A 12,314-nucleotide genomic window follows, 5' to 3' on the forward strand; every position below is an offset into this window, starting at 1 on the left:
GTAAGTGGTCCACAAGCAAGGAGATAAGGATGCTTAGAATGTAAAGGGTATAGCCCATATATTTGGATTGTCCAAAGATTCAAAACTTGAAAATACTCCTTTATACTTAATACTCTGAAAAATACTTAATTTTTTCTGCTTAGCTGACAAGTGCTTTAAATATGGAATCTTGATGGCTTATACATCTTGTTCTAAAAAAAAACCTTTAAGAACTATTGGAAATGTTTTTTCTATTAAGGTATAGTTACTGAAAATCAGAAAAATTATTTTGGGAGCACTTTTTTTAAAAGAATCTCTTTATATAACTTTTTTAAAAAAATGGAAGATATGGAATGCTTCACAGACTTTAAAAAATAATAACTCTCAAATCACTAAAGATGACAAAGAATATAAAATACTACAAAATGGATTTTAGTGCTCCATTCACCTTAGGTAAAAGGTTCACAATGGAAAGATAAAACATAAGAGAAGTCAGTTCTGAGAGTATTTGTTTTAAGTAAATAACTCTGGTTACTTACTGCTCTTCACCTAAGCTCTTTCCTATTTTGAGTAATCTTAAGCAGAATGGCTCTCCACAATTCCCAGCTCTTTCAAAACATATTTAAAAATAGGGAGATAGGGAGACCTGTTTCTTCTTTTTTACTTTAATGTTTAGGTATAACACTTACTTTGAGATAAATCTTAATTTCCTATGAAATTATGAAGCATCATATGTAAAGGAATGACATAAATTTTAGGAATTTCTTTTGAAACATTAGAGTGACTTATGTATAGTTCTTGAAAATTACTTTTTGTTGTAATCAGCCTTGCTTCACTTTTTTCTGGGCCCTTTGATTTTAATCTTACAGGAATACTAGTGGGCAATGTATAAATATTTTTCATAATTACAATCCTTTCAGGAATATTTGGGTTGACTTTTCTGATTGTAGTGAATAATTAGAATTCTAATAGATAGTGATAGTTAAAAAATTCTAATAGATAATGATTGTTATAAAAACTCCATGGAAGGATAATCAGAGGTTACCACATATCTACAACTGTGCTTTAAGCACAGATGCAAAAAGACATGAAGATTATGAATTTGTTCATATTCACCAATAGAGTAGAGTTTACAGGGCTGAGGCACAATTTATTAACACACACATTTTTGTCCAAGCTTATGATTGATTGCAATGGGGTTTATAAGACTGATTCACAATTTATTAATACACTTTTGTGTACAAATAGGTCAGGTGTCACTTTAGGAAAAAAGGGAGGGTTTAAAAACTAACAACTAATAAACTAGTAACTGACTGAGTGAGAAGGATGACTAATATTAATGCATTTTCAGCAGAAAAAGATATTCAGAAAACAGAAGCCTGAAAGTCCACTCTTTGTTAGCATTGTTAGTAACTTGTATTGCTGGAAACATTGCAGAAAGTATGGACCTTATATGGTCATCCTAATCATTATTTGTTGTATGGACAAGCTCATCGTTGTTTTTCCTTTCGGGTAAAAATACTTTTCTATTTTCATATCCTAACTGCTTTTTCATTAACTTTTTTTTTTTTTTTTTTTGCCATGGTTAGGAACATTGCTTTCTCTTGAATCTCTGAATACTCTTCAAATTTTTGATGGGAAAAGTACTTGATGATAACACATACTCATTTCTTCCACAAGAACTGAGAATAGCTCTAGTACATATTATCCTGACTTGGGTCTTACATAAAGTCCAGTGTTCAAACCAAAGAGTATGTCAATTTCTGACATGTTCTACGTTTTCAAAAAGATTTTTGTTGCTTTTTTTGTGTGCACATCCTTTAACATTAAGTATTTTTGTGGTTAAAATACAGTAACTGAAGTTTGCATTTCCATTTTTAAAAATAGTTAAACATGTTTTTAAGGAAAAATTAAAAATGTCAATATGTTTGCCATTTGAAGGGACAGCTGTGAGACATTTTTCTAATGCAGTTTGTTTCTTTTTGAAGAATACTTTGAAGGTGTCTATAATAACTTGTATGCACTGGCCTGTTACTTCAATAATTCTGAAGACAAATGGGTAAGGAACCACTTCTACGAACGATGTTTTAAGATTGCTCAACTGATCAAAATTGACGGTGGGAAGAAAGAAGCCGAGGCGCATGCGCACATGGGACTTCTCTTCGAGGAAGACGGTGAGCGGTCATTTATCAGGCTATCCTGCTTGCTCTGGAGGATTCAGAGTCTGTGCAACCAGAAAGCATGTGGGGATTGAAAAAAAGACCTGAGGCATTAGTATAAGAATGTAAGTTATTGAGATTAAAAAGCAAAGGTGTGTGACTTACGGACTCACCATTAAGTTTCCTTGCAGTCATATATCCACCCAAGTGCTCAGGCTGGAGTTCCCAGCAACATTATCACAAAGAAAAAGCATCCACTTGTACCCATCCATGCATATGGGTCAGTGCCTCATGCTGTACAATTTTAATTTTTTTTTTCTTTCTTACAGCCCTCTGTTCATTTTAACTTGATTTCTCATATATGAAAATGAGAAAAAAGGAAAGTATACTCCATGATTTTCCTGGTGCCCCTATGTCGCCTACATAAGGAACCAAAAATATCTCTATAATTTAGGTATCACCCCATCGTCATTTTATAACAATTTCTGAAGGAATGTCCTTTAAAAGTAACTTCATACATAATATGTTATCTTAAGACAAGCCAAAGTCTAAAACAACAACAAGGAGCGTCAAAAACGTATTTTGTATAGTAGTTTACTAAAGAATGCAAATAAAAACTTAAAGAGTTAAAATTATTTTTGGAAGGAATGGTGGGCAGCTAATATGCAAAGAAAATACATGAAAAGATAGTGTGAATAATGCTATTTCTTTCCTGAAAAAGCGGTCTCATTTTCCAGAAAATTTTTACTTTGACCAAACAGTTAAATTAGAAAATATTTATTAACTTGTGGCTAGGACTTTATAGGACTTTGAGAAAGGTTTAAGAAAAAAAGGTTTTTGTGCTTCAGGAAATTACGCATTTGTAATCTACAACAGGATAGGTGCTAGGAAGTGGAAAATGGTTGGTTCTGGCGCCATCTTGAGGGCCATTTTCAGGAATGGCCTGAAATTCAGAGAAGTGAGAAAACATACAGACTAGATTCAAGGAAGGCGTAATGGAATCAGTAGAGACTGATGAGGGACTTGGAAGATGGGTAGACTTTAGGCAGGTGAAGAAACAAGAACATAATCTGTAAGAGGGAACTACTAATGCATAAACACTAAAGCATAGTTAGAGGAACTAGTAGGAGGAGCAACCTATTTAAAGCAGAAAATGTGTTTCTGAGCAGTGGTAAGAACTCAGAGTGGAAAAGTAAAATAGGGACACAGCCACATTCAGAGTTTGGGCCTAAGCTTCTATATATTCATGGTAAGGAAAGGATACTATTACCATTATTTGACAAGTTATTTGCTAAAACATTTAGCCTATTGTTAAAAGTAGAGTTTTGTCTTTCGATTTGTAAAAGTGGGATAAATTCTTGGGCATCTGGGTGGCACAGTTGGTTAAGCATCCAACTCTTGGTTTCAGCTCAGGTGGTGATTTCAGTGTTGTGAGATTGAGCCCCATGTCCAGCTCTGTGCTCAGCGTGGAGTCTGCTTGAGTTCTCTCTCCCTCTGCCCCTCCTACTCATGCTCACACTCTCTCTTTCTCACTTCCTCCCAAATAAGTAGGTCTTTTTAAAAATGGGATAAATTCTTAAGTAAGGTAAAATTCTTGCTTAAGGTTTTAAAAAATATTCTCATTTCATAAGTGAGGTAGATACTTTTTTAAACTTTTAAAAATTATTATCTTCACCTTGCAGATGAGAAAACTGCACAAAGAGATTAAGCTGCTTAATAGTGAAGCTAGTATTTACTAGTCAGCTAGCTTCAGAGCCTATAGTCACTTCTCTGTGCAAACAAAAGATTGCTTCACTTTCATGATGTGCTAATTATGAAAATTATATATTAGAATATAATTTAGTACATTTTTTATTCTACTCTAGGAAATTCCCCCCATTGAATAGAATAAAAATTGTTTTTTGTTTCATTTCATTTCTGTAATTAGAGCAATAATTTTCCATCACCTGCAGTAACAAATCAGATAATTAAACTGCCCATTCCTGGTCCACAAAAAGAAGTCACAAAAGGAATAAGAAATACTTTATGAAAATAAGGCTGTAGAAGTCAGGGCTACATTGATGAAAATGTAAGAGTAGGCCAGCGGGATTCAAATAGTTATCATAGGTGTATTCTGAATTTTTGTATAAAGTTTAATTGTGATTTTTTTAGGATTTACTTTGAGTCAAAAAAAAAATTATTGCCAAAAAAATGCCTAACAAAATTTGCCATCTGAACATAGAAGAATACAGTCCAGTAGTAAAGTGTATTCACATTGTTGCACAATCTGTCTTCAGAATGTTTTCATCTTGCAAAACTGAAACTCAGTACCAATTCAACAACTTCTAGCTTCCCTCCTGATTTTTTTAAACCTTTGAATGCATTTCTGTTGGAGAATTTATTCATTGCTTCCTTTCTTTATTCATGTATCTATGCGTTTGCTCAACAACCAGGTACCATGGTTGCCCATATCATTTCAGCGACTGAGGACGGCTGAGTTAGGGAAATGTGAGGGTGGTGCGGCTGTGAGATTACATTCACAGGCCCTTGGCTTGCTCCCATTTTTGTGCCCCACCCTACAACATGATAAAATGCACCCATACTTCACAGCAAATAGAATATTTTGGCTATGAAATTATTTTTAAGGTACATTGTATTTTTTGTTTTGCAGCCACTCTTTGTCAGCGCCAGAATATTTTTCTATGCCCTTAATCAGTTCATAGACCCTAAGAGCCATGCCTTGATTGCCTGATGGATAAAGTGACTGAGTTGGTGTTGCTGAAAATTCTAAACATTGACTTTGAGTGTTGATGTGCTTTGCAAATGGTGACAAGCATCTGTGCAGTTTTTGTAATCTGGGTAGAATTTTCATGGGGAGGATAAACTAGGACTACTTAGAATATGTGACTAGAGAGCAGTGGGGACTCACCTGGCTGTAGAGCTCCCCCTGAGGTGATGGAGGTGTAGCTTCCGCAAATCTGAGCTGATTGGTCCAGACAAGCAAATGGAGGCCCCACAGCAACAGCTAGGCAGCAGCTGTGCTCAGGGGCAGGGGTGCCCATTCAGGTTAAAGCAGGATACCAGCCGGCAGATGGCAAAGGGCAGGTTGTCAGGACCCAACCAAGCAGGCTGTAGTCCAGGGCATGGCTCCAGAACCCTCAGGGAACTATAGAGCAAATGAACATGGGCAGAAGCCACAGTCACAGGGACTGGGCACCTGGGTGCAGTCATGGCCAGTGTGCAGCCCACTGGCACATATGTGACCGGAGCCTCACCCAGAGCCCCCTGGCCACAGTTGAACACAAGTTCTAGTTCCCACTGCTGTTAAAGATGAGGCCCTACTACAAAATGTGGCCTGATTTCCATTGACTAAAGGGCTGGCAGTCTCATTCTTCATATCACGTATCTTCAGACTAGAGCTGGGGTATCAGACATGAGTCGTCATGTACTGACAAGTGCTTGTAGCAAATCAGTGGTTGTATCTTCTTTCAGAATTGTGACCCATTGATAAGGACAAATGGACAAACGGCATTCACACCCCCTCTGTGGAGCATCAGAGAAAGCTCTCAGACACTAGGTTAGTAAGGGATGTGCCCATTCATTCTAGTGCAGCGTACAGAGTTCTAGCAGGGCCAGATGTCAGATGCTGGGAGAGAGGCTTTCTTAAGAAACATGATTAGGGAAACACTGGCTCCTCCCCTGGGATGATCTGGGGCCAGGACAACAATGGCATGGTAACATGGCAGAGCCATAACTTCAGTACCCTTCTGCTAGGTCATCATTAGTGGATGGACCCAACACTAGCCTCTTCCCTGACATGGTCAGGATACTGGGGTCCAAGTCTTGTAGTTGTGATTCTATCAGGATTGGGGTAGGGATAGCAAACTTGGACCAGGTTGACTACATCGTTATTCATTGTTGAGCAAGTGCCAACACTTTTTTCCTTTTCCCAATTCCGGTGATTTAGGATCTGAGTCCAAGCCTTGCTTTTGACCAGATTAATGGATTTAGCACTGAGGCTAGCTGGTTTCTGTGGAGCCTTGCAGAAGGCCAGTCTCTTTTCTGAAAGGCTAGCCTGGAGGGATCAGTCTTGAGCAAGTTAACCCTTACTTTCTGTCTACCTCTTTGTCCTGTTCCTCCTCTTCCAATTCAGTGCGTGGCTTATAAATATCATCTTTCATTGGCAGCAACGCATTCCCTTTCAACCCAGAAGTTGAGTCCAGACTTTGCTACGGAAGGCCCAGATGTTGATGAGAAGTAGATATGGGGTGACAACTCCAGAATGATAATCACGGTCACAGAAAACAGGTAGAGGAAGACCAGTGTAGGAAGAGCTTAGGCCATGTACATCTTCAGTTCAGGAGGCCATCACCTGTGTTGTTAGTGCAAGGATTGAGTGATGGCTAACCAGGTTCTACAGCATTGATCCCAAGTTCTCCCAATGACAGGGAAACTTCTGAAGAAAGAAGCTGTCCTGCTTGACTTGCCCAGTTCAGGTCCCAGAATTACTGTTGACAGTCAGCTCCATGGAGATTCTGGGTGGTGTATCTCAGTGCAGTTTGCCAGGAACCAGAATGGATCAGGAGCAGGGTAGTGTTGCAAGGATACTCTCCCCTGATATATCCAGTAGTAGAAGGTAGATCCCGCAACAGATACCAACCACTCTAGGGGACCATCCCTACAGTACAGTATAGTACAGTACAGACCATCCCTACTAACCATCTTGATGTCATGAAAAGGAGTTAGAATTCAGGAGCCCACTTGTCCTTGTCTTGCTGATGTTCAGTCAGCATTTTTTGCTAATATATTTTCACCCATTTTTAGTGACCATAGAGAAAGCATTCCTTTTCATTATTTTTTTTTGCATGAATTTTAATGGGGGCAGTTGTTCTCCTTTCCTTTCTGTGAAGTATCCACTCCATCCAAGGCAACTCTCTTCAATATCACACAAACACAGACACACACAACCAAGGAATCCTATTACTGAGAGTCTTAACCCCATAGGTGTCTCACTACTTGGGATTTTTCAAAGCTAGTTTCTCCCAGTAGTCACTCATTGGCTTTCCCGAAGGGTGGCCACAACACCACCAGCAGACTCTTCCCATTCCAGTCTTGGTCTTTGATTTATTTCCAGTCCTCTGACTTGTTTCCAGAAGGCCATAGTATGCACCTGGACAGATGCCCAGTTTGCTGGGACAACTGCCATGCTAACAAGGTAATTGGTCAGCAGCACTCACAGCAGGCCTGCTGGAGCAGCACTGCTCTGAGAGAACTCACAGAGACAGGAGCAATAGCAGGTGTGCTGGCTGCCCATTGCCCTTTCATTGGATGCTGTATGTTTAGGGAAATATGATCACACCCCTGGTGTGACTGGGGACAGACACAATAGCAACATGACGTGGCAGAGCCTTCATACAAGCCTTACCCTGCCAGCTCAGCATTCATGATTTGATGTAGCACAACCCTTCCCCTGCAAGATCAGCACAGAGGGAGAAGAGAAAGGGGTGGAGGCTGAGGTCTCTGCCTTAAGGTTGCAGTCATAAGATATGTTATAAAAATAGCAAGATTTTCCACACAGGCATTCCTAGTTGGGAATCACCAGTCTCTTCCCTGTCAGGGGAGAGGGACTGCAATAGATCAGAAGTGATTGCCTTAAAAGCATTGAAGCTGAATGGTTTCCTTAGAACTTTGCTGAAGTCCATCTTCTTTTCTAGGAAACTAGCCTACAAAGATCAGTCCTGGATAAATAAACCCTTACTCATTAAATCTTTAAGTTCTGCATAATAGAGCATAAATTAACAGAAAGACTGGGCATAGAAGTATTAGGCATAGAAGACCTGTCCTCTAATAACTAGGACAAAGATGGGCCCATGAACAAGATGATAAACTTCCAAAGAAGCTCCATCACCAAAGACTAGATGTTTTCAAGAACTGACCAAAACAGAGGAGAGCCAGAGAGTTAAAGTAAGAATAAATCAAATCTCAGTCCTAGGAGAATGTTGGCTAGACACTGAGATTGAATGCAGTACTGTTCCTACCAATTGTCCCCCACCTATAGGTGGAAGTAGGGGGATTCTGCCAGCACTGAGTGGCCGGTGCACAGAAGCAAGGCAGACTGTCCATTCTGCTACCTTTAAGAACCAAGACTAGGGCCCCTGGGTGCCTCAGGCTGTTAAGCATCTGCCGTCTGCTCATGTCGTGATCCTGGCATCCTAGGATCAAGTCCCACTTGTTCCTCACAGCCTGCTTTTCACTCTCTCTTTCCATCTCTCATGAATAATAAATAAAATCTTAAAAACATAAAATAAAATAAAATAAAAACCAAGACTAAATAGACTGCTCCTTAATGGGAAATGTAGGTAATTCAAAGAAAACATGGCATCTGTCTGAAGACTCAGATAAAGGAGCCCCTGAGTGGCTCAGTGGGTTAATCCTCTGCCTTCAGCTCAAGTCATGATCTCAGGGTCCTGGGATTGAGTCCCAAATCAAGCTCTCTGCTCAGCAGGGAGCCTGCTTCCCCTCTCTCTCTGCCTGCCTCTTTGTCTACTTGTGATCTCCCGCTCTCTGTCAAATAAATAAAAAAATAAAATAAAATAAAATCTTTGAAGACTCTGGTAAAGAACAAACTAGTAGAGGTGATCATTTTAGGAAAATTCTTGGTACCTGCAGAGACAGGTGGAAGACAGAAAAGTCTAAGGATAGAACCAAATGAATTGAGAATGAGCCCCAGATGAAGTAAGGAATGCTTTCATTAAGATGCGTTGGTAGAATTAAAATATGGAGTGTAAAAAGTAAAGAGCAGAACTGATCCAATAGAAAGTTGAGTCATTGATGTTGTGGACAAACTTAAAACACTCTTGCAAAGTGCAGCAGAAAGACTGAGATGGAAGCAATAAGTAGTAAATATGGAAGTTCCTGAGGAAGAATACACAATAACTGAAACAAAGATGATAACAAAAGACATTTTAAGAAAACTTTCCAGACCCTAAGAAAACATTCAGAATGTGCAGATTGAAATATCCCTTCATGCTCCAGTCAAAAATTAGTAAGAAAAATCCATAACCAGACAAATTCTGGGTAATTTTTTGAATGACTTCGATGAAAGCAGACTCCTACCTGCATTCAAAGAGAGGGCACAGATTGCCTGCATTGTAACAAAAATTAGGACTCATTTTTCTCCTTGCAACAGTAAATGCCACAAAAGAGAAAGAAGGAAAGTCCACAGGGCTCGAGGGGAGGGGAAAGAGCAGAATGCTGTGAAGCTGAGAACCGAGAGCAATGCTACACAGAGCAAAGTTCAGGTTCCTATATGAAGCAATGACAGATGCTCTTATGCAGGCAAACTCCAGAAAGCATACTGTGGAGGTATTTTCCATGTATATTCTATTCTCCTATTCAACAAGAGATAAATCAAAAATAAAAATTCAAGAAGAAGGAAGTCCTAATGTAAAAGAACTGATGGTGAACACCGAAACCAGTTAAACATAGTTAAGTGTACAAAAGAATATAGGTAAATACTTCAGGAAATAGAAGACATACAATATAAAAATTAAATATAGTTTCAATTTTCTCTTTATTATTTTCTATATTTACCAAACATTCTGAAGTCATGCTAATGACTTCTGCATCTTGCTTTAAAATTAAATTTTATGAGAAACATTTAAAATAAACTGTAAAATCCAAGTGGAAAATATAGGCAAGTGTTCATTCATTCATTCTTAGATAGGAAAGACCTTCGAACATACAAAAAATTGAACAAAGCACAAGTAAAAATGATGAGGTTGGCTGAAGGACCATTGTATTCTGTCCCTGCTCCAAGTTCAGAACCGATTCAGAAGAAATGTGGGGATCACATCATAATTGTTAAGGTTTATTGGGGGACAGAGCTTGTATCTCATCAAGTCAGACTCTATTATCTTCCAGAATTCATCTTAGCCACCTAATTACTGCCAGACTAGTCAAGCTGAGACTCTCCTGCAGGTTCTGAGTCTGGCCCTATGAGCTTCAAGGTAGAATTTGGTGGTCAAACCTCTTTGAGAATTGAGTTCAGAGAGGATGAGAGCTCAACATTTCACCAGCTTATGTCATTTCCTCCCCTTGACAAGAAGTAAAAGGGAAAGAGAGAGGGAGTCCCCTCATGGAAGCATGAGGCTAGGGGAAAAGAATTCCCATTATGAGAAACAAATATTGAGAAATTTGACACATACTTTAAAAAAATTGTTTATTAAAGACCTCATATAATTAAAAGATAAATCTGAGAAATATTTGAAAAGAACATAACAGATTAATATCATTATTATTTTGAGAACATTTACTAATTGGTGAGAAAAATCACATAATATCAATACAAATATGGTAAAGGAACAAAGACAAATATTCAAAGAAGAAATTCAACTGGAAAATAAACATGAAGAAAACCAAGATCATTAATAAAAGAGCACAAGTTAAAGCACTGTAGATGGACTTTTCACCTGTAATATTATAACAAATATTTATTATGTTCCAACCATGGGTGAGACCCTGGGCTAAGCATTGGAAATTCATGACTGGAAAAGATACTTAAGGCCTCGTGATTTAGAGGCTTACAATTTTCATGGAAGAGGCAAGTCAGGACTTGGACATTGCACTTATATGTAGATGAATGTACTGATAAGGCAAGTACAAAATGCACTAAATTCAAATGTGCAAGAATCAATGTCGCCTATTTATTTGTTTAAGGTAGCATTTACTGTTTGTGAAATTGTTCTAAGTTAAGCATGTTTTTTTATATTGGTGATGATAAGATAAATTAGCCTGACATTTCTAGCAAAGAATTTTGAAATATGAATCAAGAGTTTTTTTCAATGTCCACATCCTTTAACTCTGCTTATCTACTTCTAGGAGGTAATCAGATACAAAGACAAAGATTTACATAAAGACATATTATGTCTTTCTGTATGCATTATTTGTAATAATAAAAAAAAGGGAAATATAGGATAACACTTTAATTAATGATAATTACACCTGTTGAACTCTTATCCAGCCACTCAAAATGCTCTTGTCCAATAACTATAACGGTAAGAGCTACCATTGAGTCTTATGTGTCGGTCACTATAAAAATGTTAACTCTGGCCAATAGTCTCTAAGCAGTCACTTCCAGCCTGAAGCATGGAGGAGCACATGTGAGTCTTCCAAGCTATCTCTTTTTGCCTTGGCTACCTTGGGGGACTTATGCTAAGATGGTGAAACCACAGGATGGAAACAAGCCAGATCCCTGAATGAGTATTTGGAGGGGAGCTACCCTGGAGAGTCATTCAATCCTCAGTGAACTTCATGTGAGCAAGAAAATTACTTCGTCTAAACCCCTGGGATTTCAGGGTCTATTTGCTACCACTGTGCACAATCTTCAGTCTCCCAACGCTTATATGCCCTTATTTTGAATGAGGACTTTTACGAGTTTTCTGAGTGGTTTTTGGCAATATCTTTGAAAAATTCACACAATAGTCTAACACTTTCTTTTGGAATGTGATATCTAATGTTTTTGTGCTTCCCTGAAAACTTTCATTTTAATATTTTTAAAGATACATAAATCCCTCAATTTACCAATATAATTTAATCTTCCAAAAATGCCATTTCTATTTTTGCAAATAGAAAATTATATGCATTTTATGATTTCCATTGTGTGTTTCTCTATTTGGATATAGTAGATGTGCAACATATATATGATCTGAAGATGAAAAAACACAATGTTTTAAACCTAGCTGATATACAATGTCCGTACCACAAATCTACAGTAACATTTTGCCTGCTACATGGGGTCCTAACCTGCTTCAGGATCTCATGTTCATCATTACTGAACACTGAATCCAGGAGGACATAGTGGGCCCCTTGGCTAACCCAGTATTGGAGTGTCTCAATCAGGAGCCCAGACTTAGTACCTGATCATGGGTTTTGGAATTAGCATCCACTACTCAAACTTTCTGACTCAATCCTAGATTCCTGATTTCCTTCACTCAAATCTCTTGGCAACTCCCTCAAGGCCAACTCAGTAACCCAGTGTGGAAGAACCAACTCTTAGAGCAAAGGCATCAAAAGCTCGGGCACAGTAGTTGTGGCTGTCAGTATTGAACACTACACACACACACTTCAGAAACTCTGTCAAATGAAGATATTTGAGTTAACAGATTCTTTACATACACCTTACCTGAGAAATTAGGA

The 12,314-nt window shown here is 38.3% G+C and overlaps 1 protein-coding gene across 5 annotated transcripts in view; it reads left to right on the top strand.

The window, feature by feature from the left end:
• TTC29 (tetratricopeptide repeat domain 29) overlaps window positions 1-12,314 on the top strand; it is a 224,811-nt gene that overhangs the window by 43,969 nt on the left and 168,528 nt on the right. For all 5 annotated transcript variants that reach the window (XM_032855563.1, XM_032855561.1, XM_032855564.1 and 2 more), the window contains one exon: window positions 1,968-2,153. In XM_032855563.1, the coding sequence (XP_032711454.1) occupies window positions 1,968-2,153 (186 nt within the window). The remainder of the gene's footprint in view (window positions 1-1,967; window positions 2,154-12,314) is intronic.

This window comes from Lontra canadensis, unplaced genomic scaffold (assembly GCF_010015895.1).
Source record: "Lontra canadensis isolate GAN:19392208 unplaced genomic scaffold, GSC_riverotter_1.0 scaffold10, whole genome shotgun sequence".
Taxonomy (NCBI): Eukaryota; Metazoa; Chordata; class Mammalia; order Carnivora; family Mustelidae; genus Lontra; species Lontra canadensis.